Below are 26,374 nucleotides of genomic sequence, written 5' to 3'. Positions count from 1 at the left end.
TGTGTCAGTGGTTGTTTGTTGGGATGTCGGCACAAAAACCTGGATCGGGACTCTAAACAAGAATAAAAATGAAAGGTTAACAATGTATTTGAAAATAATAAGGTTATAAGGTTGAAATATTCTTGGAAAACTCACATTGCAAGCGCTTCCGACGGTGTTTGTTCCCTAACAACCATCATATTCGAATCAGTCGGAGTCAACCTAAAATACACCCAAAGAAGGTCAAAAAATACACCCGAACAATTCAAAAAGAAGACGGGCTTTGTTTTTTGAGAACTTACATACTTGCAGTTTTTGCTTTTTTTTGCTGCCTTTTTTTCTTGAATAAAATAATAAAGGGCTTTTTTTCTAAAAAAAGTATATACAGAATTAGAAGTAGAAGGTATTAGAAGAACAAAAGTAACGATTATTTGAAAGAGAAATTACATGCTCTGTGACGGCTGGTTTACACTACTCTGTTCTGTGCGTCCTTGAGAGGAAGGATCATCACTTCCCAAGTTCACAGCCGGTAGTCTAAACAGATTTCATGTTATTCAAACGAAATATACATCTAACTTAGTAAACAACATACACCCAACTTGATCCACAAAATACACCCAAATTGTTTCACAGAATACATCCAAATCATGATAACAAGATTTTATTAAATAATAAAGCTTCTTACGTTTCAGAGGACACATAGTGACCTTCTGTCGATCGCAGGTCAGCTTGGTTCTCCCTGCGAAACAAGATACAATTATTAGCAAACAAAAGACACCAAAATCTCAAATACACAGCCCAGCAAGACATACCCCTCTGCAGCAGATTTATCAACGTTTTCCCTTAGTCATTCATCGAGTTCGTCACTTGATATTTCATATCTGTCACTACATTCATAAAATAAGACGTTAACAAAAATAATTACGATGATAGACCGTAGTATAGCTTACGAGGTACTGTACCCGTCAAAGTATTGATCTTCTTCAGGAGGTGAATCCTCCACAACAACTTTTTTCTTTTTTTGTTGTGTTCTGGGTGGAAAAAAAACAGTACTAATCAGAAATAAAAAATTAATTTTATCACAGAATTTTATCCAAAGAATTGCTTACTTTTTTGGAGTTGTTTTTGTTTTTTTCTTTTTCTTCTCCTTCTCCGCAGGTGATGATTCTTCGCTCCTATAAGTTAATAATAGACACTTCAGTTAATACACGAAATCTTTATAATGAAGCCAAAAGGAAGGAGTATTAATTTCAGGACATTACTCATCACTTGGTTCAGATTCAGATTCTGAATCAGAATCTGACTCCTCTTGCCTCTGCTTTCTTTTTCTTGAGTCCATTCTGGAAGGCAAACAATTGTCATTTAGAACATACTAAAAATACACCCAAATGAATTCACGAGATACACCCAACTAAATATACAATATACACCCAACGCAGTAAACGAAACACACCCTGCTTAATAAGCTACATACACCCAACGTGGACAAACAAAATACACCCAAACCGAAAAAGAAATTACACCCAAGTATGGTACTTACTTTTTCCCCTTTTTGCCGGGGTGTTTTCTTCCCGAATCCTCTGAGTCTTCTTGAGCCTCAGACTCAGAGGTAGAAGTGTCACTGTCAGTAGTTTCTGTCTGCGAAGACGATGTTGGGCTCGCCTTCCTTTTTTTGTTTTTTTTTTTATTTCTTGTTTTTTTTTTCTTTTTTTTCTTTTTTTTTTCATTTTTTCTCTTGTCTCTGCCATCTTCACAATCCCCTGAAACATGAGATATTTTAGTTAGCACCATTCGGGTAAATAAAATACACCCAACTTATTATGTTTACTTACCAAAATTTCCTCTCTTTCTGCAGTCATTCTTTCCATCAACTGCTCCTTAGTCCAGTTGGCAATCCAGGGCTTTGGTGGTCTTTCAGTCCTGTTCTTGCCTTTGTTTTTTAAAAGATGAAAGTAGATTATCATCAGGGCGAAGAGGCAGCCATTAATTGCCTTCTTCTTCTTCTCCTGGTAGTCTGTGATGCCCTTGACCATGAAGGTCAAAACATGCCCCCCCAGTTTCTCTCCGATATGCCGTCCATCTTAAAAATTGGGGCCAGGTGCACGGGCGATATTTTGTTTATCGTCGTTGGCAAAAGGAACGCCATCTGTATGTAGAGGATGAATATCCTCTTGAACATCAGGCGTTCCTCTTCGTTGCCAACGCCGATTTCCATCATTTCATCGGTAAGACTTTTGAGGGTCTTACCCTGGAATCTTCTATAAATTATTTTGTCATCATCAGAAAGTTTCTTATACTCAACTTTCTCAGGAAATAGATCTCCTACAAAAAGGAAGGCAACAAAGCATCCAAGTCGGTTCAAATACACCCAAGCATCAACTTAATATACACCCAAGCAACAACTTAATATACACCTATAATTTTGAGCTAATTACCTGTTGCATTGATGCCAAGCGCATCACCTATTTTTTTTGGGGTTATTTGGAAAGAACCATATCCTGTCTTCAGTCTGTTCTCCCCAAATTTGAAGTTGTTTGCCAGCTCCCTTAAGAGTTGGTGATCCACCCTTAGTGGTGGGATGTGCATCAACCCACCGAATCCAAGATCCCTCACAATCGCCTTCTTCTCCTCAGTCATGTTTCTGAACTTATCATTCAGGAGATGTGTGGCACATTTAAGGTCTTTTGTTTGGTTTCTTGCTGCCATTTTCTCTGAAACTAAAAATACACCCAAAGATATCAGTAATATACACCCATATATATATGACTCAGATACACCCATTAATAACAATAAGATACACCCATTGATAACAGTAAGATACACCCATATTATGAGTCAGATACACCCAAAGATATCAACAAGATACACCCATTGATAACAGTAAGATACACCCATATATATGAGTCAGATACACCCAAAGATATCAACAAGATACACCCATTGATTACAGTGAGATACACCCATAGATATTATTCAGATACATCCATATAGATATCAGTCAGATATCACTCAACCATGCTTCAATATCAAGCCACATTACAAGGTTAAGCAGTTTACACCCCCGAATCTACGGAATAAACCCCCAAAAATCAACAAAAATAGCAGGAAAACTTAGAACAACAACGTAGAATGACGTAGAACTTAGAAGAACGACGTAGAACTTAGAACAGTGTAACAAAGAAGCAAGAATAATAGTAATCCCTAGAAGAACGACGTAGAAGAAAAGTAAAATATACAGGAATCTTAATGGACTTACGTTGAGTATTGTTGCTTTGTTTTTTCTTCAGATTCTTCACGGAGAGTTTGATGGTGTTTTGATGGAGTTTTCGAACAACGATTTCTATATTTTGAACTTTGATTTTCGCTCGAAAATGGGAGGGTTTCCTTATTTTCAAAGCGCCTTGAGAAATGGAAGAAGTGGAAGAAGTGGAAGAGTCTGCCATACGTAACCGTTCGAGTGTTGAGCGCGTGATTTTGACGCGCCATGTTATCTATCTTCATGCGCGTGAGTTCTCTTTGGGCTGGACCAACTTGTATGCTTGTAGACTTGTATGTGTAGCAGGCCCGGATTTAAAAATAGTATGATTTTATTAAATTTAAAATTGGATAAAAATATAAAAAATAAATTCGATCATTATTTAAAATCGAATCTAAATCACCACAAATCCGATTTCATTCGTTCATGTCCATCCTAGCTACACATTAACTATCCATTTTTATAGTCATGGTCTCATTGAGTCATTGGATCTATATATCATATCTTCTCACCCGTGGTATATACTCTATGGATTTAAATTGCTTTCATTTTTACATTATATCTTATCAAATATATGCTACTTTCTTATGTATATTTATTATATGAATTCATATCTCAAGCATCTTATTAGTTTTTTAAGAAGTAAATATTAAATAATTAATTATTTTGAACAAAAAATACTCACTTGTTAAATGTTGTGGGACAAAAGTTTTCAACAAAGGGATCAACAAAAGATTCTTAATTACCATGTTGATTTAATACTTCATTCGAATCTTTAGATATTTATGAATTTTGATAATGACCATTCCGGGTTTACTAAAATATATTTTTATGAAATTAAAAAATATATGTCTTAGAGTATAGGTAATAGAGGTCTTATCGGTTTGGTTTGGTTTGGTTTTGGACTAAAAACTAATCGAATCGATATGTTCGGTTTTTACAAATATCGATTTGCTGTTTTTACGATAATCGAATCAAATCGAACCAACAACAATTTGATTTGGTCGATTTTTCGGTTTTTAATTCCTAATGAGCAGAATATGAATCACAATAACTAAAGGTTTAAAATAGTTAATAAACTGAAATAATAAGAGTACATCACATCCAAATTCAATACATTTTTAATCTATCCGAATAACTAAACAATAAACATAAAACAATGGAGAATTCAGAAGAAAAATGAGGAGCTAGAGACTTAGGGTTAGGAGAGGCGCTGCGAGCTTAAGAGACGCTGAGTGACTTGGGCCTTGGAGGATTGGGGATTTTTGTTGTTAGGTTAAAGGTTAAAATGGTTAAAACATTAAGATGTATGCATATCTTCGGTTCGGTTTCTATCGAACCAACCAAAAAACGAACCGAACCGATTAGTTTTGTCAAAAAAAAAGATTTTCAGTTTTTAGGTCAGTTGTTGTAATTTTCGATTCGATTTTACGGTAATTTTTTATCCGGTTTAATAATTTACACCCCTAATAAGCGGAGTTCGAATGGATTCTGAATTTTAGAACTAAAAGCTTAAATTCTATTTCCAATTATGCGACAACTTTAAGAATTTAACCATCTTGATGCAGTTGGTAACTGTGTGTTGTAAATGAAGTGGGTGGGATTCTCTATAGTTAGGCTTATCACTAGTTCCAATAAGCATCTAGTTTTGTCAAATCACACTAAATTTAACTTTGTGCTACTTTGATGCATTCTGTCACTATTCAAAGTCTACCTCCTCATCCTCCCCCCAAATCTTTTTCTCTTTAGGTTCTTGTTCATCTATTACCTTTCCAGTTTTATTGAAAAATAGTTAGTTGCAAGTTGCCTTTTTTTTCAATTCAGCTCTGTTGAAAACTTCATAATCATATAAATATGATAGACAGAAATATAATAGACAGAAATATAACAGCCACATACCTACCTTCACTTCAGTCATAAAAAGTCAGGTACTTAAAAGAAAGAGATACAAAATAACTGTCCAATACAGATTTCATCACCAACCTTTACAAGCTAATCTAAGTACCACTTAGACTAATAATCATAAATAATAAAAAATAGGACCACATATTCAAAATATAAAGTTCCAACATAGCATATTGTCTCAAAAGGTCAATGCAAAACACACACCAGAGCCACTTTACTTGAGGAGCAGAATATGAGAAGGTGGTACTTCAATGCAAAACTAACAGCAAAACACTTCTTCAAATATGCGAACTTGAATATGAAAGGTCAAGCAAGCTGGGAATCTTGATAGAACCGGAAAACTACTTTCTTCTTCAAGTGTAATTTGCATGCACTCATGCCTACGCTGCAACCTCAGCTTCAATGAAAAAAAATGAAGAGATGTCTCTGTATGATTGAACATAGAATTTTCAGGTTGTAGAATAAGCCAAAGAGTGTCATGCTACAAATGGATGCAAGTTTTATGAACAACGTTGAAGTTCAATTTTGCCATAATTGGTCATATTAAAGAGGGTTATATGCGAGTGGAAACACAAAACTTACTCTTCAACACATCGAGCCACTGTTTTTCATCCTTTTCATTGCGCAAAAGACTTCCAAGAACTCTAGCTGCCAGAGGAGAACCTACACAGTTTTTCACGATTTTTTTGCCCATCTCTGCCAACTCTTCATGCTGCGTGTTGGCTGACCAAATGCATAGTGTGTGAACAATAACCAATTGTCGTCCTTAGACAAAGGCTGCAAGTCATGAGTAGAGCATGTTGACCATGTTCCCATGACAGATGCAACTTTTTGATCTCACGTAGCGGCCAAAATTGAGACACCTTTGGTTCCGCTACAATGCAACACAGACATTTAGTCCTCCCATTTGACATTGTCCCACACATCATCTAGAACAAGCAAATACCGTTTTCCCAGCAACACTTGTTGAATTTTGTTTTGCATTGCTTCTAAAGTTGAGAGGTTTGGGTTCACTCCGGTGGAGGATTCTACAATGGACTGTAGAATTCTCATGATATTGAAATTTGTGGAAACACAAACCCAAATTCTCAAATCAAAATGCTGGATCACCCTCTCATCATTGAAGACCCATCGAGCAAGTGTTGTTTTTCCAAGTCCCGCCATGCCAACATTGGGATACACAGAGAGGCCATCAATGCTACTGGCATGCTTTGTAAGAAACTCTACAATCTTCTGTTTCTCCTGGTCTCTTCCATACATCTGGTGCTCAGTGATGGCAGAACTAGTTTGCCGCAGATCATCATCAATACGCTGGAACCTCTTGACCCTGTCTTCCATCCTCTTGCTGATAGCATGATGAAACAAAATAGTCTTGGGATGGAAGCGGGCTAACCACCCTTCACTTTGAAGACGGTTGGATTCCATTTAACATTCTTTCAAGATATCTTCCAACACATGCGCAGCATCGGAAAGCTTCTTCAGCCAGTCCTTCATGGCATGGCTTGGAACAATGCACGGATTGCCTCGAGATTATCAGACAGCTCTTGGATCTGTGAATCAACACCCGAAAGTGCTGCAATCTCATTCTTGACACAAGTGTTCAAGTTTCCAATGACAATTCCAAGCAAAGCATCAGCTGCCATTTTTAGAGATTAAAGCAAGAATTTGTGAGTTTAGAGAGGATAGTTTGGATTGCATATTCACAGGTTTGCACAAAGAGGATGACACCACTCTCAATGTATTCTCAACTCAAATCCATTATTGCTTTTCAGATAATCAACCATTAGAAAAGATTAAAATTATGGGGTGGGTTCCATTGCAGAGGGATTCCTACTTGCTCTTTGAGGAAACACACAAGGATTCTTACTCAAAGGATATTAACTAGCCAGTTTTGATATTAAAAAATCATTTTTAGAGTAACATTACCTAGCAACCTTTCATCATTCACATACAACTTTACTCTGTTCTTCTCTTTTCTCTAGTTCCAAGCTATGATACAAGAATTCATTGTCATCTTTCTCTTTTCTATAGTTAGAGGCTAAGAATATTTGTATTGCATTCTCGCTCATATGGAATGAACAAATTTCTTCCATTGAGGTTTTTGGATGTTAGCCTTAAAATATTTTATTTGATTGTTACGACATGTGAACAGAGAACATAAGTGATTAATTTTTTTGTTTTGGGTGCATATCTTATGTCTTCGTTTTGAGATCGATTTTTATAATGTGTTAACCCTCTCGGTGAGCTCTTATAAATGCCATTCTTCACTTGCAATGCACACCCAACTTGCTATGGATTTAACCATTCACTTAATCACTTCCACGTATAAAACTATAAATCATGCATCTTTTAGGTTTAAGCTTTTTGTATTCCTAATATTATTGAATACTCTTTCCTTAATAGGATTACTTGTGCAATAAAAAATTGATTATTTTCTTTCGTGTTTGTTTACTGTCTCTTCAAACCGCATGAATTTTTGCATTATCAGATTAGTGTTTGTGATAGTTTCTGTGTTTTTGGTAGTCAATATAATTGGTACTGCCTTATTTTTCTATTCTTTGACTTTATGTCTACCCACTCAGTATGAGATACTGATACACTACTCAAGTCTTTGAATTCTTATGTATTGTAGGCCAAATCTACTTACATGAAATGCAACTCAGTTTGCTAGCTAAGTTTAACTTAGTTTACTCTTTCTATTGATTTGGTGGAAACATTCATCAATATTCCAACTTTTGAATAATTTTGACTATTTTAATAGTAGTAAGAATGAGACCAACAAATGTCAATGAATTATAACTCAAATGACATAGTCTCTCCATACTCACCTAAGAGGTTGCGGGTTCGAGTCTTCTTATCTTTGATAAAAAAAAAAAAGAAAAAGAATGAGACCAACAAATAAAGATGCAAACCTTGGTATCTTGTTATTAAGAATCATGGCTAATCATCATAGAAAATGATAGGTTATGGTTATGAAAGAAAAACAAAAAAAACTTCTATATAATTGATCAGTCTGAAATGTATACGGCTAGATGAGCCTACAAAATTTATACATAATGATAGAATCAATATAATATTAACCTATAAAAACTAAATTAGATATAAGTCAATCACAAGAGCCGACTTGGCTTATTAAGGGGGAGAATATGATAGGTAGGCGATGCTTTTGCATTGTTCAGCAAAATGCTACTCCAAATATGTGCACTTCCATATCCAATAATGTCATGCTGGAATCTTGATAGAACAGGGAAAAAGGTTTTACTTATGGTCGACATACTATATCTGTCATATCAGCAAGATGGTATAGCTTTTCATTTTGCCCTTGCTTTTTATTCTATACAAGAAAGAAGATTTATCTAAGATATCCTAACCAAACAATAACATAATCCATCAACTTATAACTCAATCACAAATAATATCAGGGAACGAAATTCAAATCATGCAATTTAGTAAATCTATTTAGCTCAAACATTCTTAGACTTGTCTAAAACAAGAATGCATAGTAACTAAGTTACTCATTTGGCGTTTACTGGAACAGATAAACATTTCTTCAAGATTAAAAATAATAATAAAAAAAAAAAAGTAAAAACAGAAAGAGTTATGCCACTCAATGACCAATGCTAACCATTGTTTCAGTGGCTGGTCGCCTGGTCCACAGAGTAAAATTCTTTATGTTGCAGAACATGGCAATGACATGTGCAAATATTGGTTCCATCTATTTGCTTTTCACTCAGAGCTGATCAACCATTCTGTCAAATTCGTAATCTGGAGTGAGATAATAACTCTGATCTCTGGTTGACTTCCTTGGATTCCATTTTGTACTAATTTTCTCTGCAACAAGGGTTTGAAATATCATTCAAAAGATCGGATATTATTTTACAAGGACAGTTGCGACAAATCAATGGAAAACGAAGAAAGGAAACAAAGATGAATTTACCACAAAATGTCTCTTCCTGCACTGCAACCAATTCGAAATGTGGGATGTGAGCAATGTTTTGCCAGTCTTCCCCAGCTTCTCTCTTGCATTGCTTTGCAAGCTTCGGGCACTCATTAATGTATAGCTTTTGCAAGTTGGTCAGGTGCCGAAAGCCACTGGGCAGTGACCTTAACTCAGGACACAAACCAATGTGTAACTGTTGAAGAGAAGTCATATGTCCCAACCACTCTGGCAATGAATCTACATTATATAGAGTCAAAATTTGGAGGGAAGGGATGTATTGTAACCCTTCTGGTATGATAGGGTTATTGTCCTCACCAAATATTGTAACATCAAGAAGGGAAGTTAGCTGATTCATGCTACTTGGCAGAGCTACCAGCTCTGGACAAGCCCAAATCTCAAGGCGCTCAAGATGCATTAGGTGCCTCATACCTTCTGTCAAGTTATTTAATCTATCACAGCACATAATCTTCAAAATTCGAAGAGAACTCAGACCTTGCAACACATTCTCTGAAAGAGACTCAAGTTCATCACAACCAAAAAGTACTAATTCCTGCAGTACGTTGAGGCTGCTGAGTTCATCTGGTAATACCTTTTCATAGAAATATTCAATTCTTAGGGTCTTAATATGATGCATATTTTGCACAATCGGTTCAGGGAAGGAAGCAATGCTCTTATTACCATTATAATCAAATACAGACTTCAATCCTTGAATTTGAAGATGTGAAACAGATGGAAGGTGAGGCAATTTTAATTTGGGGACACATGAGATGCTTAATTCAGAAAGAAGTGGGAGCATCTCTGCTCTTTCATCTCTCAGCACCCTCTCCAAATTTGGCAACTGGAACAAAGTCAGCTTCTTCAAGGACTTAAAAGCCTTTTCCTCTGCACCCTCGTATGCATCATCATCAATGTACTTCAAATCTCTCATTCCACATACAAAAAGAATTGTTAAATGTGGTAATTTACCAAGTGCAGGAAGCTGCTCACAATTATTGCAGTCATAGAGTATAACATTAGTTAACCTGGAGAGAAGTGAAATATTATTCATCCAACTGGGCATTTTTGTTCCATTATAACCCTTCATCCCAAAACTCTTGATATTGGAGTGGGCTTCAAGGGCTTCAAGAACTTTCTCATCATCATTACACTGCAAATTAGCATTACTACCCCATGATAAGTATAAGCAATTCAGGTCCTTCTTACTAGATAAATTAGCAGCTTTAGCATCACATTCATTAGGGACATGTTCAAGGCCTTTGATATGTAGCTTGCCACCAAGTTGTAAATCACGTAACTCTGCCAAAGTAAACCCTTCCTTTGGATGCACAATGAAAGTACTTAATGTTCTTAGACGCTTCAAATTTCCAATTTTGGGAGGCAGTGCTACCAATGACTCGCAGTTTTTGACTATAAGATGTCTGAGATCTTGTAACTGTGTTAATTGTTTGGGTAGACAGGAAAGATAATCACAATCTTCAAGCTTAAGAATTTGCAACTTTTGCAACCTGGAAACAGACTTAGGTAAGGTTGTGATGGAACTATTATAGAGTGTTAAGTACCTCAAATGTGTTAAATTCTTCAGTGCTGAGAGCTTAGAAGAGCTCGTAGTTAAAGCACGGAGAGAACTGATCGTTGGCAGCACACGAGAATTGCTTAACGTTGGATAAAGGTTAATGAAAGTCCTCAAGGATTCAGCTTTCTTCAAGGCACCTTGATTTAAGTTCAACGTTTCATAAAAGTCTAAGCAACTCACATGATGGACTCTGCTTGTCAAACTGGTCAAGTTTGCAGACTTAGAGACCACACATTCTTCGCCCATTATAGATTGCGCAAGTTCAAGAAATAAATCATGCATCTTGAATGTAATTGTACCCAATGAATCAGTCCTCACGTCTTGGAAAAATGATTTCTGGCATAATTCATCCCACACTTCATTACCAACTTCCTCAATCTCCATGTTCCCTCTAGCTTTAATGAGTCCATTGGCCATCCAAAGGTGAATTAGTTGTTCCTTCACAATCTGAAAATCTTGAGGGTAAATGGCGCAAAAAGAAAAGCATCGCCTTATAGACAAATCCAAATTAAAGTAGCTAATTCTCAAAGCACCCATGATAGCATTACCCTCAGGTATATCCCATAACTTACTTATCTTCACACTGAGCCATTGTTTTACATCATTTCTAAAACGCAAAAGGCTCCCAAGTGCTTTGGATGCAAGAGGGGAACCTGCACATTTTTTCACGATCTCCTTGCCTATGGTCACAAGCTCTGCACGCTCCTCCCTCTCTTGACCAAATGCATAGTGTTTGAACAATAACCAGTTTTCATCCTCAGATAAAGGTAACAAGTGATGAAACGGGCATGTTCCCATGATGGAAGCAACACTTTCAAGTCGAGTGGTAACCAAAATTGAAGCACCTTTAGTTCCACTTCCACATTGCAGGGTATACTTCAACTTCTCCCATTTATCTTGATCTTCATTCCACACATCATCAAGAACAATCAAGCACCTTTTGCCTAGCAACTCTTCCTGAACTCTCTTCTGCATCGCTTCTAGAGTAAATAGGTCCGGGTTCTTTTTAGTAGCAGATTCTACAATTGACTTCAAAATTCTCATCATATTGAAATCATTGGAAACACAAACCCAGATTCTAAAATCAAAATGTTTGATTACCCTTTCGTCATTGAAGACCCATCGAGCAAGTGTTGTTTTTCCAAGTCCACCAACCCCAACAATGGGATACACAGCAAGATCTTCACCATCACCATCACCAGCACCCGTTGAAAGAAGCTCCACAATAGTCTCTATGTCCTGGTGTCTACCATAAATTCTCTGCTCCGTGATGAGAGAACTCGTCTGGTGCCATTCCTCGTCTTCTTGAAGCCTCTCTACAACCCCTGGCTGCAACTCAAACCTTCTTCTTTCTTCATCAATCTGCAGGAACCTATCTCTAATAGCTTTCATCCTCTTACCAATATCAAAACGAAACAAAATCATCTCCGGATTGAAACATGAAAAACAATTTCCGTGCGGGATTTGCAGAGCGTTGAATTTTATTGAACACTCATCCAGCATATCATCGAGCACGTGGGCTGCATCAGAGAGCTTGTTCAACCAATCCTTAACGGCGTGGCTTGCAGTGAGATTACTGGATAGTTCTTGGATCTGCGATTGAACACCATAGAAGGTTGCGAGCTGGTCCCGCAGAAAAGTGTGCAAGTTTTCAACGACAATTCCAAGTAGAGCGTCGGCCATTTGCAGATATGAGAGCTACACTGCAACGAGAGAGAGAGAGAGATCGGTAATTTGGCTTCGTTTGGTTTAATTATGCACTGAAGATTTCAATGGAGAACGTCATCCATGGTAACACGTAAACGGTGGCTGGAGGTAAAAAACTCGCCACTCATTTTGGTACCGTTTGATAGTAGTTTTTCTAACTAGAAACTAGAAAGTCAAATTAATCTTTTGACTTTGACAAACCAGAATCTAAGATGAAGATTTGGAGTTCACCTTTTTTTCTTTTTTGGTCTTGGGCTATGCCCAAAAACCCTACCCGAACCCACTACCCCAACCCGCCCGAAGCCGAGAAGCTCTTTCCAGTTTCCATGGCCACCATGCAATGACTATGGTTAACCCTCTTTCCAGTTGATCCTCGGGTCTGGATTCAAGTCGCGAATCGGTTGATGAGATCCAAATCAGGTCTCTCTGCTGGCATCACCTCGGCAAGAAGTTCCGCCTCAGAGGTTAACGAGATAGATTCTGGTGAAGTCCTATCGGTCAGTGTTCTTCTTTCGCCGGGGAACTCCATTAAGTGTATGTTTGGACGTCATTATTTTGTTAAAAAAAGATCTTTTTCAATGAAAAAAGATCTTTTTTATTTTTTAACGTGTTGGACAAATTTCTAGTAGTAAAAGTAAAAGCACTAGTAAAATCAAAAAAGATCTTTTTTAAAAAGCTGTAATTTACATCTTTTTTTAAAAGATCTTTTTTCCTTAAAAAAAAAAAATGTTTTTACAAGATGTTTTAAGATCTTTTTTAAGATGTTTTTCATGTAATAAATAAACAAAAAATACTTTTATATTGTTATACCCAAACATAATTGATAGATAAAAAGATCTTTTTACATGAGATATCCAAACATAAAATTACTTTTACTTCTCTATAAGATCTTTTAAAAAAAGATAATTCGAAAAAAGATCTTTTCTTAGAAACTCACCCAAACAAGCCCTAAATCTTCCAACCAAGCTTGGTACCCTTCCTTGTTGCTGCTTCAATCTTTGCCTGGTCCATCCCGTGCACGCCATTGTTCGACAGACCTTGCGCGGACAGCTTGATCACTCCCTGGCCACCGCAATGTTCCTCTTACCTTCACAACCTCCTTCATTCCTTGGATCTTAAATGAATGAATTTGATGCTGTACTCTCCATTCAATGGCGCCGTTCTCATTAACGCCTCATCGCAGAGCGTAAGGGAAATGATTCGGTTCATATACAGAAACCGCTCAGACGTGAACCGGAAGCAAACTGCCGAACCAGACGGGAATCGGACGGCCGAAATCTGAACTGGAACCCAGTTCAAACTAAACGACGCCGTTTCGCGAGACTTTAAAAAAAAAAAAGAAAGAAAACCATCGCTCAGCTTCGTCCCCCCCATAGCCCCTTCCTGATTCAGCAAACAAAGCATCTCAAAGGCTCAAACGGCAACCCTAGCCTCGACGGCCACCCGTCGTCTTCGTCTAGCAGCTTCGTCGTCGTAGCCGTCGCCTTCGTATCACCGCCGCCATCTCAATGTGTCTGATTCCTCTCGTGCGCAACAGATCCAGTGTGTGAGGTCGCGTTTTGAATTTTGGCATGAAGTTTTTTAGTTGTTGCGGTTGGTTCTGTTGTTGCCGAATTTGTGTTGCTGCTCCATTGTAATTACTAATTTGCAATCATATAACTTTTGGATCTGAAATTCTGGTTGATGATTGTTGAATTGTTGCTTGATTCTGGTAAGATTGATCGCATATCTGGTTGTTAGGGATGATTGAACCATCTTAGAGCTTTCCTTTCCATAAATCATTTAATTGTTAGTTATGCTGATGTGCTGTTCTGAAATGTGTATTCTTGGTGTTGATTGAATCATTAAATGATTAGTTCACTGCTGTGCTTTTTTTCTGGGTTAATTTTTGGAAAAAAATTGTTGATCTTTGTTAAAATTGTGCTGAAATCTTGCTAAAATTGTGATAAGCTGAAAACCTTGTTAATCTTTATTGAAATTATAATGAAAATTTTGTTAAAAGTTTGTCAGAACTTCTATTGTTAGAGAAGAAATAAATTTTGTCATCTTTGTTTTTAATAAATAAATAGATTAATTGAATTAAATCAATTAACTAGATCAGCAGATGATCGAATATTTGTTATTGATTTAGATAATTCAGTAAATTTTTTTTTTGTTTTTTGGTGGCATCTTAATGAATTTAATATTAGTATAATAATTAATGAGTGATAAATTGTTAATAATTAATAAGATTAAAAGTTATATTAGATTTTGATTGATGTAGAGATTTAAATTTAAAAGACATTTTAAAATTTGTATTGGATTATAATTACACACAATCTCTCATCAGAATCTAACACCGGAGAACAACTGCACGCTAAGAAACTTCCATCCAGAACCTTCGAGATTTCATTGTTCATGGACTCGCTGCCTGCACCCTCTCACCTCTCTCCTTCCGCACTCTCCTTCCTTGACGGCAAGTTCCACACCAATGACGCTCTCTCCGAAGCTTCGACTCTCGTCGCCGAGCTACAGACTCAGTGCTCCGAGTTGGATCGGTCTCTGAACGAGTCCACTCGCCGACTAGGAGAGGGTCTCTCAGCTTACACTTCGTTCTCGGATGACGTCAACGACCGCCTCAGTGCCCTTGCCTCCACTTGCTCTTCCAACGCCGTGCCAGGTTCGGTTCCATTGATCTTTCTCTTTTATTTGGGTTTAATTGTAGGGTTTTTGTGGTGTTTTGAATTTTGCGAAACTGAATTGGTTTGTTGTTGGGTGGAGATGGAGGAAGAGGCGAAGAGGGTGATGGCAAGGGTTTCAGAGAGGAACTTGCGGCTTTGGCGAAGGAAGTTGCCAGGTTGGAGAACGTTCGTTTTTATGCAGGTTGGTTATCAGTATTATTTTTTGGTTTTCAATTATCACTGTCAGAAGAGCATGAATTGGATGGAATACTTGTGTCGTGGTTACTTTTGTGAAATGGATTTGTGGTTCTCAAATATATGTTGGTTTGCTTAGGCTGATTTCTTAGATATCATACTGGTCATACTTGTTTAATAATGCTGCTTATTTCAGTATACGGCTAGTGCAACTTTTATTAATACTCTGATGCTGCTTCTTACAGAAACAGCGCTGAAACTTAATACTTTGATTGGTGATATTGAAGATGCTGTATCACATACCATAAACAAACACCTGAGGAAGCCTTCTAGTCAGAATTCAGAAGTGAGAAATCTTTCTTATCATGGACCCCAATATCCATTGGGAACTATTGCATCATTACATCGTTGATGTCGGCTAAATGTTGCAGGAAATGCGTCTGGTTGCTATAAACATGCTAAAAACAACAGAAGGACTATTGACCTCAATTACAAAGACACAGCCTCAGTGGAAGCGTCTTTTATCAGCAGCTGATCATAGAGTAGATCGAGCTCTAGCTATCTTAAGACCCCAGGCAATTGCTGATCATCAAGCACTTCTTGCTTCCCTTGGATGGCCCCCACCTCTTTCTTCTTTGGCTTCTGCAAATCAAGGACTGAATCCTCTACTGCGTATGCAAGCAGATGTTAGACTCAAGTACTCTGGAAACTTTCTTGCTTTGTGCAACCTACAAGAGTTGCAAAGGCAAAGAAAATGTAGACAGCTTGAGGGCCATGATAGGGAGGTTGCTCGGCGACAACCACTTTGGGTAATTGAAGAGCTTGCAAATCCCTTGTCATTGGCTTCCCAGCGACATTTCTCAAAATGGATTGATAAACCAGAATTTATATTTACGCTTGTATATAAGATCACAAGCGATTATGTTGATTCAATGGATGAAATGTTGCAGCCTTTGATTGATGAAGCAAAAGTAATTGGCTATAGTTGCAGAGAAGAATGGATTTCAGCAATGGTTACTTCCTTATCAACATACTTGGCAAAAGAAATTTTCCCTAGTTATATTAGTCAACTAGAAGAGGAGAGTGTTACAGGTATTCAATCATCTGCTAGAATATCGTGGCTGCATCTGATTGACCTGATGATAGCTTTTGATAAAAGGATCAAGTCTTTGGTGGAGCGTTCTGGAATTTTGCTATTTTCTGATGACAATGGTATGTTGCAGAGGATTTCTTCACTATCTGTATTTTGTGATAGACCAGACTGGCTTGATCTGTGGGCAGAAATAGAGCTAGGTGATGCCCTTGATAAGCTTAAACCTGACATTGAAGATGAGAATAATTGGAGAAAGAAAGTTGAAGCTGCAGTTCTCTCATCATGTACTGATAATCTCAAGTCTCCCCTAATTTCCAGTGCATTTCTTCGCCATCTATCAGCTGTTATTGAACGATGTAGATCATTACCAAGTGTTACTTTGAGGTCCAAATTTCTCAGATTAGCAGGTGTGCCTATTATAAGAAAATTTTTTGATTCCATACTTGTCCGTTGCCAAGAAGCTGAAGGACTAACTGCCTTAGCTGATGATGATGCTGTAATTAAAGTAGCAGTTTCCAACAATGCTGCCCATTACTTTGAATCTGCATTAAGGGAATGGTCTGAGGATGTCTTTTTCCTTGAGATGGATCTGGATCTGGATGATAAAGCAGAGTTGCCAAGTAATGCAGATAGAAATGGCGAAGTTTTGTCAGAGAGTTCTGGTAGGGTCATCTTGGATGACGAGATCAAGAAGTTAGAAGATTTTAGAACAGAATGGGTTGAAAGGATATCTCTAGTTATTTTGAGAGGTTTTGACGCTCGATCTCGAGATTACATCAAGAACAAGAGGCAATGGCAAAAGGTTGAAGAAGGGTGGACTGTGTCGAAGACACTGATAGATGCCCTAGATTATTTGCAAAGCAAAATGTCAGTTGTAGAAGAAGCTTTGAATAGTAGGGATTTTGTTGGGGTATGGAGAAGTTTGGCTGCTGGAATTGATCAATTGATTTTTAATGGTATTCTTATAAGTAGTGTAAAATTTCATAATGGTGGTGTCGAAAGATTCAGCAGCGATATTGGTGTTTTATTTGGGGTATTTGGGGCGTGGTGTTTGAGACCGGAAGGATTTTTTCCAAAATCAAGCGAAGGTCTTAAGTTGTTGAAATTGAATGAAAACAGAGTGCAAGAATGTCTTGCTGGTGGGAAGAGATGGTTGAAGGAAAATGGGATCAGGCATCTGACTGTAACCGAAGCAGAAAAGGTTGTGAAGAATAGGGTGTTCTCAAGTTGAAACTTTTTTGCTTTGCTTCATGATGTTTTAAAATTTTTGGAAAAAAATTATGATATTTTTTATGTGTTAAGATAATGTTTTTTCTATTGACTAGATGTGCGGGCAAGACAAATGAACATTATAATAACGTGAATGTAAAGCGGGTTTGGGATATTGTTGGTGTAAAAAATAAAAGAACATTATTATGATTTGAAGAACCATATATAAATTTTTTTAAGCTGAAATAGGTTTAACTTAATTTTAAATTGTTTTTTTATTAAATTTTTAATTTTTATTCTAAAAATATTCTTGACTAAAAAAAAGAAAAAAAAACGAAACACGGTTAAAGAAAAGGGGGATGGTATCAGTTGGAGGAGGGTTGGGTTTTGGTTCAGGGAGAAAAGGGGGAAGGGAAGGGGAAGGGCCACCGCCGCTGCTCCTCGCCACTGTCACTCCCGTTCCTCGTCGTTCAGTCTTCGTCGCTGGATCTCATTGTGAGGGTGGACGTCGCGCGCCGCGAGCCGTCTCCTTCTCCTTGTCCTCGCCGACGTCATCGTCTCGCCGTCGCCCTCATCTCGCCGTACCTCCTCCTCCTCCTCGCACCTCATCTCGTCGTTTGTTTTGGTAATTATATTTATAAATTTTTTGTTTTTGTAATTGAAGATGAATTTGGAAAATTTTTATTATTGTAATTGCATATGAGTTTTGTTAATAAAAGAGGAAGAATTTTAGTTTTGAGTTTTGTTGATAGTTCTGAGTTTTGATTGTTCTGATTTTCTGAGTTCTGGGTGGGGGTAGGGGTGGTGGGTTCTGAATTTTGTTGTTTTTCTTATGATTCCATTATCATTGTTGTTGTTGTTCTTCTTCTTCTTATATTTCTTTTTATGATTTCATTATCTATTGTTCTTCTGATGATGACCATGATGATAATGGTGGTGGTGGTGGTGGGTTCTGGTTCAGCTTGGGCTTCTGTTCTTCTTCTGGTTGATTTTGGTTGATTTTAAAGAAGTTTTGATGATGATGATGACCATGATGATAATGGTGGTGGGTTTTGGTTCAGTTTGGGCTTCTATTTTGTTTCTGGTTGATTTTGGGGAAAAATGTGTTTTAAAACTTAGTAACACTTTGAGGACTATTTTGTAGCGAAAAAAAGGTCAGAGATGAAATAAATTTTTAACTCCTATTTTAAGTGTCAAAATCGTACGTAACCCAAAAAAATTACTAAGGAAAAGAAAAATAGGCAAAGAGTATTATGTTATTTTGTTCTTCATGAATGATAATGTGAAGATATAAATTATAGTTTGAAATATTTAGCATTTATTTTTATCATTGAGATTGACTAAGATTTGATTTGTGTTAAAAATGAGTAATGAAGAATGATTTTAACGAAAGAAATGATGGTGTAAGCCTTGGAATAATAGTTGTGAAGTAATAATTATGGTAGCGTTTGTTTTTAAAAGACAGAATAGAACATGACATTGAGACAGAAACGATAAGACAGAGACATTAAAAATTATTCTTTATATATTGTGTTTGGATACGATGTACAAGACACTAATGTAATGTCTAATATTATGTTTGGATACACATGGACATGATTAAAATATTATATAAAATGACTAAAATAGTCATGTAATTTCAAATTTTCTATATCAAGTACAAACTAATTTAATAGAGAATGAGAATAGAACTTGAAAAAAAATATTTGAAGGGGACAAAAATTTTAATAAAAAATTATATAATAATATTTATATTAAAATAAAATTATTTTATTTTTAAATTTATTATTAATACGTAGGAATACATATAGTTAATATTAACAAAAAAATAAATCTGAGTTTGATTAATAAAAAATTTCGTCTAGATTAATAAGCTAAATTAATTTTAAATAAAAAATTAGTTTAAAAAAATCCATTTTTACATAAAAAAATTAATTTTTGCACATAAAAATCTATTTTTATTTAGAAAACCAATTATTTTTTTTTAAATTGATTTTTCTTTTCAAAAAATTGATTTTTTTTAAAATTATATAAAATCAATTACAACTTATAAATTATTTTTTAGTATTTTAAAAGAACAATTTTATCTTTGATAATATTTATCTTTCAAAAATTTGAAGACTAATTATTTTTGTTATTATTTTTATTACAAATAAAATAATATAATACAATGTTAAAATAATATTTAAGTAAGAATGATAATTATCTAACTCAATAAAAAATTCTATAAAAAAGAAATAGTACCTAAAAAAGAAAGAAAGAAGGAGAACATACAGATAGAGAAAGAACATGAAAAAGAAAGTACGTTTCTGAGAACAATGCAAATTAGAAAAAATAAGAAGGGGCAACCGTGTAATAATAAAAAATATCTATGGATAAAAAGAAAAAAAATCATAAAAAAAGTCTCTATTCCTCTTCCAAATTCCGTGTCCATCGTTGTCCTTCGTAAAAAGAGTGGACATAAAATTATAAGGCAATCGTGTTTGTCAGAGGAGACATGGACAGAGACAATGTGTCCAGAGCAATGTTCTAAAAACCGGACTGGACCGGCCGGTCGAACCAATTTAACTGCGAACCGACAATATTAACAATCTGGTCAAGCATGTAAAACGGTAATAAAAAAACCGATAAAAAACTGTTGAACCGAATGAGAACCGGTCGATCGAACCGAAGCGGAACCCGGCCGGTTTACACAAAAAAGGAAAGCTCCTTCGTTTCTTTCTCGCTTTCTCCCTTTCTTTCTTTCATTTAGAAAGAAATCCCACAAACCCAGCACTGTAAGCCTACACCACCGCCGCAAGGAGTGGAATACTGCCGCCGTCCGTCGCACTCAAAGTTCGCCATCCGTCATCTATCTTCCCTCGTGCTCCTAGTATTCAACCCCTGTTCGCTGTCACCGATCGCGGCTGCTTCCTCGAGCTCGGCGTCCGTCGTCTTTGTCTGCTCAGCCTTCCTTCCGTCGTCGTTTGTTTGCCGTTCACGTTCACGTCTTCGTTCAGCTGTCGTCTTCGTTCGCGTTCTTCGCCGTTCACGTTCGCTTGGCGTTCACCGTTCGCGTTCACTCGCTGTTCACCGTTCGAGTTCGCGGTTCGTCTGGAAGCCACGTTGCTCCGGTTCAAACTCTGCGACCAACCCGCGCGCTCCACCCAGCCGTCGAACTGCTCTCTTTTGTCGCCGTGAGTTCCCTAAACCCGCCACCAGACAATACACTCACACAACACCAATGCTCTTCTTCAAACTCTGCATCTTCTGATTTCTATTACAATAAGTAATTATTTGATTTGGAAGTGGTTTGGATTTTTTCATAGACTGAATAAAGTTACAATAGTTATGTTCTCTTCTCTGTCACATTGAAATTAAGCTTTGAATTCTCTTATTTCGTTTTAATTTTACCGCACTCAACATGTTTGATGAAATGCTTTAATCATATTTCTGGTTGGTTTTATAATTTCTAGCTTTCAGAAATTTAGTAAGTTGATTGCATGTGAAATTAGAATAATTGGATCATAGTAATTAAGAAATTTTAGCTGCACAAATAACATCTTTGCAGAACATATTAGCATGATGATTCCACTTGCATTAGTGTTCTTCTGGTAGATTTTAATTGTTATTGTGAACTTGTTAATTTGCTAATTGTTTTTGTGTTCTTATGTTACTTTTAATTTTTTGCTTTTGTTGTGATTTTCTGTTCTTGAACTTGTTAAGTTGATAATTTGCTAAATTGTTGGGCTGCTGTGTTTTAATTTGCCAAATTGTTAGGTTGTTGCGACTTAATTTGTTGGATTTTCTATTTAGGTCATGTTCTTGTTTATTTGCTAAATTGTTGTTGTGTATTTATTGTTTATTTGCTGGATATTGGTAATCATTGTCTTTGAGATTATTTACTATGCAGGTTTAGTGTCATCACTGTTTTGGAATGTTTTATAATGTACTAATGTTTGTTGCTGTATTGTAATTGCCGGTTGCAGGTTTAGTGTGATTATTGGTTAATGTTTTGTAATGTTTGGTGCTGAATGCTGATTGTTGAGTTCAGATATGGTTGTTTATTTTGACTTGGGTAAAGAGACTTATGGTCATTTTTTCCTGCCTTAAACCAATTCAAATGATTATTTTCAGAGGATGAGCACTTATTTATGTATCTTGAGAAACTGTCTTTGTGTGTTATGAGCATTTGGTGAAGCTTGTATTGTACCTATTCAAAGTTTAGTTTCACCAAATGGTCTTCAAAGCAACTCATCCAAAATGCTGCTGCACAAACCCAAGTCTATTGTCTCTTAAAGCCTGTATGCACCTTCATTTGGTGAAAGCCTTTCTAGCACTAGTCCACTGCCAACTTTGTTATTAATAATGTTATCAAATTTATTTATCCAAGTACTATGTTTTTTTTTTAGTTGTATTTATGATAATTCATTTGATATTCTTTCTATTCTTGTCAGATATTTTTTTTAACATTTTGTGTACTGATGAGGAATTGTATTTCATTAGAAAAATTTCATACTACCCTATACCCTCAACTTAATACTTGCATATTTATAATTTATTATTCTATTCTAAAACGGTTTTTTCGGTTGAACCACTGGTTGGACCGGTTGGACCAATAAACTAATGAACCAGTGACTAGAACGGTTTGATGACCGGTCCGGTTCTTAGAATTTTGGTCCAGAGACACTGAATTAGTGTATTTTGTGTCCATCCTGACAGGAAGGACACAGAGACACTAACAAGGAACACAACTTATTTTTCATTTTTTCTTTCATTATTCTTGTTAATTTTTTATAATTATATTTTTTATTATTATATTTTTCATCTCAAATTTTTTGAATGAAAAAAAATGAGAATAAATTGGATTTTCATAATTTGTTTTTGTTTATCACCAAACAGAATACAAGAACACAAAATTTTGTGTCTCTGTCCATTAGTGTCTTGTCCTGTCCTGTTCTCATAAACAAACACAGCCATGGAGACGGGGACGGAGCATGTCCCCGCCCCCATGGGACCCATTGCCATCACTAGGTTCTACGGTGCCATTTGAGCCGCTAGTTATATTTAAAGAAAAAATAGTTGATTTGAATATTGTTCTTGTGATCCTAAACTTTGTATGACATTTGATAAATTTGCTTCGTTTTTTAATTTCCTTAAACAACCTATTCATATTGTGGTTGTACTTTACAGAAAGAGTGCATTGTAATCATGGTCCAGTGGCAAAGGCATTTCTTGCCAGTTTTTCGTCAAATTGCACACACTGCTACCACCTCATCTCCCCAAGGTTGGTGATTTATGTTTTTAACTATTTCCTTCTTGCAAACTAGGTGAAGTTGTTCATGCTTTACTCTTATTTTTTTAGGTTTTATTAAATACTGTAGAAAACCTATTTCTGTACATTGTAGGTAAGGGTCTGACGACATTGACAGCAAGAACAATACTATTGCCCTCAATTTCAAGTCGTAGCCCTGTTTATCACTCTTTCCAATACCAGGTTTTGATTTACATTGTGACTGATCATATCACGTTATAAGCTCTCTACTTAAACTCTATTGACAGATAGTTGGAGTTTACACGGTTCTTTTGTTTTAGGGAATTTCGGGTTCTACCTGTTTGCTTTCTAAGTCATCAAATCTGGAACAAACACCAACTTCCTCCCCGTTAGCCTTAACTTCCTTTTTGGGTAGCAAAGAAGCTCAAGACCAGAAGCAGACACCTGTTAAGAAAGAAAGAGTTCAAGCAGTAATGTCAAAAATAAAGCAGGTTTGTTTTTTTCCCTTGTGTAATTCTGTTATCTTGTATTTCTTAAGTAATTGCTCAATTTACATTATGGACATGACACAAATCTTTTGATTTCATTGGTTTTCTTTAATTTATGCTAAAGAGTACTTATCATTCAAATAGTTTAATTCCATTTCATTTTAATAAAAAAGCATGTCTATGATTTGTACTTCTGCCTCTGACTCTGTTTTGAAAATGGTACTTCTTCCAAAAGCAACAACAAACGAACCCCTTTATTAAGACAACCCTATTATGAAGTAGTCTAACAGAAAATGAGAGGACTGAGAGATGCTTCTTACAAGAGAAAAAAAAAACAATAAATATGATTGAAGCGCAGGTTTCTACTTTCTAGTGTCTAAAAACGTCTGAGAGAGAAACTCCTATTAAAACATCAATCTTTCATCCTGAAAGGTGCTTTTAACAAAACTATTATGATTTAGACAAGGAAATTGTTCCTGCTTAACAGGTTCAGTCACTGCCATTGTGCTGACTGTATTCATTTCTACCTCGATTTATCAGTTTTTGTATGTAATATTCTTTATAATCATTATTTCCATTTTATCTTGAAGTAAGATTTTCGAAGATTCCTGAACTTTTGAAATGCCTTATAACCATTGGGCATTTCATGCTTGACGATATGATACACAACTCAACTCAACTCAAATGCTTGCACTAACTATGAAATGCCTTTCATGCCATTCACAATTATTGTTATATTATTATGGATAATTCAGTTTTAACAGCATAACATTTGGTGCTGCAGTGATTTTGTCAATGCCAAATTGCCAATATATCGTGAATTGCTTATGGATATCATTTTTTCCCCTGGTAATATGGGTCATTCTGAAGTAACTGCTTAAAATACAATGTTAGCTAGTTCAGACTGCAGTATAGCAATAGTTTGAAAACTGAAAAGTATAACATGATCTGTTTCATCCTGAGACCATTGGTTGAGCATCTCTGAGCGTGCCCATAGAGAATACCAGGTCACCAAGTCAAATGGTGCCTCTGCCTACTTTTTGAGAAACTTTCTGTGTTTCTTCAGTCAGCATAATTTTCTGGTCAACGAAAAGCCACCCTTGGATTGAATGCTATGGAAACATGATCATAATTTCTGGGTTTCTGTTTTTCTGTGGTCCAGTTAGCATATATGACTGATTACCTTATTTTTCAACGTGCTTTCTCAGAGTCCTAAGAAGGTCAACTTGGTTGCTGCTTTGGTTCGTGGTATGCTGGTTAAAGATGCATTGCTGCAATTGCAAGTGACAGTAAAGCGAGCTTCAAGAACTGTATATCAGGTAATAAGTGGTATTACACTGTATTTTCATTTCTTTGTGTAGACAAAACTAAGAGTATTCAATTGCTTCTTCTAAAGCACCATACAGCATCAAGGCTAGGCTGTTGATTTATCTGCCCTCATTGGTTTCTAACCAAGAGTTCGTATTTCCTTAGAACAAGTTCAGCTGTTGGTGTAGTCGGTCATTAAGCCTTGTATCTTAGCAATATATCTGCAACTCTCTAAAGTCACAGATTCATTCATTCACAAAATAGACCATAAAGATCAACTTCTTTCTTACCTTCAGGTACTTTCAATGTTGTTGTGCTTTCTCTCTAGCTACCTTATGTCCTTCTCTATCATTTTCTACATTTTTTGCTTTCTGGATTGCTCAATTTTTTCTCCTCCACTTCGGTCCACAATTTCAAGGGCCTTATTGTTGTTGTTGTTGAGTTGTTTCCGTGTGGCCTCAAGGTCACGGGTTCAAGCCGTGGAATTGGCTACTTATGTAATTATCAGGTTAGGCTGCCTACATTACGCCCTTTTGGTGCGGCCTTTCTAGGATCCTGCATTAACACGAGATGCTTGTCTACAGAGCTGCCTTTATTATTATTATTATTATTACGCACTGCACTTGTAGTTTGTTTCCTACATATATTTCAGCTCCCAAAATTTCATCACTTCTTCCCCTTAATATTACCATTATCTAATTCTATGGGATTGTTCCTCCTTTTCCATGATCTGTGCTGGGAAATGCAGAATTGGAAACTTATGTTTTAAAGTTATAAGCACTGCAGGGTATTACTCAAGCCCAAGGAAATGCCGTAAATAATCATGGATTGGATGCAGAGCGCCTCATTGTTGGTAACGCTTCAAATTTTGCAATTGTGTAACTTAATTTGTTTAGCCACTTTGTTTAAATCCGTGCTGATGCTGTTTCATATTTCTTGCAGCTGAAGCGTTTGTTGGAAAAGGATTATTCCGGAAGAAAGTTTCTTACCATTCCAAAGGAAGAGCCGGCATCAAAGTCAAACCGGAATGCCGGCTAACAGTTGTAGTAAGAGAAATAACCGCTGAAGAAGAGGCGAAGATTGCGAGGTTGAAGGTTCACAATTTCCGCAAGCTCACGAAGCGTGAGAAACGGCTTGTGCCGCATCAGCTTATTGTGTCCAATCCTGTTTGGGGCCGCAAAAACAAATCTAGCGATCGAAACTCGAGTGCCACTGCTGCATGAGCTTCTTAAATATTTCAGAGTTTCAAAATAGTTGTTTAATGGTTGTGGCATATTCTTGTTATCCATCTTCATGTGATAGAAGTAGTTGTTAAGAAATATCCTGGCTAGTTTCACATCGAGAGTAACTCCAAATGTTAGGATATTATGGAGAAATTTGTCTACCCCCTAATTCTTCCACAACCACTCTTTCCGGATTTGGCATCTAATTGAATTGGAGAAATAAAATAGGAGAATCTATGTCAAGAATGATCAAAAACAAATACAAGTCAGTCCATGGGAGTCACAATTTAATTGATATTTGTAATCCAAAGCTAATATTGAATATATATTAATTAATAACATGTGGAGAACTTTTATCTTATACTATAAAAATTTATTAGACTCTTAAATTTTGTGGAATTTTGTATTAAGAACTCCAATGAAAATATTGTGAACTATTAGATTGTTAGATAGTTTAATATATTTAATTGAATATATTTGATTGAATTATTTAACGATTTATAATATCATTTTCACAAAAATGCTTTTATGGAAACAGCCACCTCATTCGAATAATAAAATTGTGTTTGAACAATTCTCCTCTT

General features: G+C 36.2%; 4 protein-coding genes across 11 annotated transcripts; 2 read left to right on the top strand and 2 right to left on the bottom strand.

Annotated features, from left to right (window-relative positions):
• Window positions 1-5,105: 5,105 nt before the first annotated feature.
• LOC112747533 (disease resistance protein RGA2-like) lies at window positions 5,106-6,565 on the bottom strand. Its single transcript, XM_072217457.1, has 2 exons — window positions 5,723-6,565; window positions 5,106-5,566 (listed from the first exon to the last, which is right to left on the bottom strand). Exon 1 carries the CDS (start codon window positions 6,563-6,565, stop codon window positions 6,035-6,037), a length of 531 nt encoding a protein of 176 aa, XP_072073558.1. The 3' UTR covers window positions 5,106-5,566; window positions 5,723-6,034.
• Window positions 5,106-12,631, bottom strand: LOC140172921 (disease resistance protein RGA2-like). 5 transcript variants are annotated; one of them, XR_011872686.1, is made up of 4 exons: window positions 9,759-12,548; window positions 9,078-9,669; window positions 8,766-8,971; window positions 8,111-8,474 (listed from the first exon to the last, which is right to left on the bottom strand). XR_011872686.1 is itself a non-coding variant. In XM_025795579.3 (2 exons), the coding sequence occupies exons 1-2, from the start codon at window positions 12,334-12,336 to the stop codon at window positions 8,871-8,873; spliced, it is 3,360 nt and encodes a 1,119-aa protein (XP_025651364.1). In that variant the 5' UTR covers window positions 12,337-12,631; the 3' UTR covers window positions 8,559-8,870. The 5 variants fall into 5 exon arrangements, 1 of the variants encoding a protein (XP_025651364.1); XR_003174927.3 differs by lacking the exon at window positions 8,111-8,474 and adding an exon at window positions 5,106-6,776 and having other exon boundaries at window positions 9,078-12,631; XR_011872684.1 differs by having other exon boundaries at window positions 9,078-12,548.
• An 89-nt stretch (window positions 12,632-12,720) lies between these two features.
• Window positions 12,721-17,763, top strand: LOC112747535 (RINT1-like protein MAG2). 4 transcript variants are annotated; one of them, XM_025795585.3, is made up of 5 exons: window positions 12,721-12,857; window positions 14,690-15,019; window positions 15,121-15,222; window positions 15,461-15,561; window positions 15,647-17,763. In XM_025795585.3, exons 2-5 carry the CDS (start codon window positions 14,758-14,760, stop codon window positions 17,537-17,539), a joined length of 2,358 nt encoding a protein of 785 aa, XP_025651370.1. In that variant the 5' UTR covers window positions 12,721-12,857; window positions 14,690-14,757; the 3' UTR covers window positions 17,540-17,763. The 4 variants fall into 4 exon arrangements, with proteins under 4 accessions (XP_025651370.1, XP_025651366.1, XP_025651367.1 ...); XM_025795581.3 differs by lacking the exon at window positions 12,721-12,857 and adding an exon at window positions 13,320-14,071; XM_025795582.3 differs by lacking the exon at window positions 12,721-12,857 and adding an exon at window positions 13,749-13,911.
• Window positions 17,764-20,234: 2,471 nt separating this feature from the next.
• On the top strand, window positions 20,235-26,151 carry LOC112747532 (uncharacterized). Its single transcript, XM_025795578.3, has 7 exons — window positions 20,235-20,693; window positions 22,690-22,783; window positions 22,905-22,993; window positions 23,092-23,262; window positions 24,468-24,578; window positions 25,354-25,420; window positions 25,510-26,151. Exons 2-7 carry the CDS (start codon window positions 22,708-22,710, stop codon window positions 25,788-25,790), a joined length of 795 nt encoding a protein of 264 aa, XP_025651363.1. The 5' UTR covers window positions 20,235-20,693; window positions 22,690-22,707; the 3' UTR covers window positions 25,791-26,151.
• The last annotated feature ends 223 nt before the right edge of the window (window positions 26,152-26,374 follow it).

The sequence above is a fragment of the Arachis hypogaea genome, chromosome 15 (genome assembly GCF_003086295.3).
Source record: "Arachis hypogaea cultivar Tifrunner chromosome 15, arahy.Tifrunner.gnm2.J5K5, whole genome shotgun sequence".
Classification (NCBI taxonomy): domain Eukaryota; kingdom Viridiplantae; phylum Streptophyta; class Magnoliopsida; order Fabales; family Fabaceae; genus Arachis; species Arachis hypogaea.
Note: the sequence above shows the minus strand (reverse complement) of the source record. Positions and strands in the feature narration are given on the sequence as shown.

Coding starts and splice junctions, on each gene's coding strand:
- LOC112747532 (XM_025795578.3), top strand. CDS start 22,708: ATGGTCCAGTGGCAAAGGCATTTCTTGCCAGTTTTTCGTCAAATTGCA. Junction 24,579..25,353: donor CTTCAAGAACTGTATATCAG/GTAATAAGTGGT, acceptor TAAGCACTGCAG/GGTATTACTCAAGCCCAAGG. Junction 25,421..25,509: donor TGCAGAGCGCCTCATTGTTG/GTAACGCTTCAA, acceptor TATTTCTTGCAG/CTGAAGCGTTTGTTGGAAAA.
- LOC112747533 (XM_072217457.1), bottom strand. CDS start 6,565: ATGGAATCCAACCGTCTTCAAAGTGAAGGGTGGTTAGCCCGCTTCCAT.
- LOC140172921 (XM_025795579.3), bottom strand. CDS start 12,336: ATGGCCGACGCTCTACTTGGAATTGTCGTTGAAAACTTGCACACTTTT. Junction 8,972..9,077: donor GCAGGAAGAGACATTTTGTG/GTAAATTCATCT, acceptor CCCTTGTTGCAG/AGAAAATTAGTACAAAATGG.
- LOC112747535 (XM_025795581.3), top strand. CDS start 14,044: ATGATTGTTGAATTGTTGCTTGATTCTG. Junction 14,072..14,689: donor TGAATTGTTGCTTGATTCTG/GTAAGATTGATC, acceptor ATCTCTCATCAG/AATCTAACACCGGAGAACAA. Junction 15,223..15,460: donor GAACGTTCGTTTTTATGCAG/GTTGGTTATCAG, acceptor TGCTTCTTACAG/AAACAGCGCTGAAACTTAAT.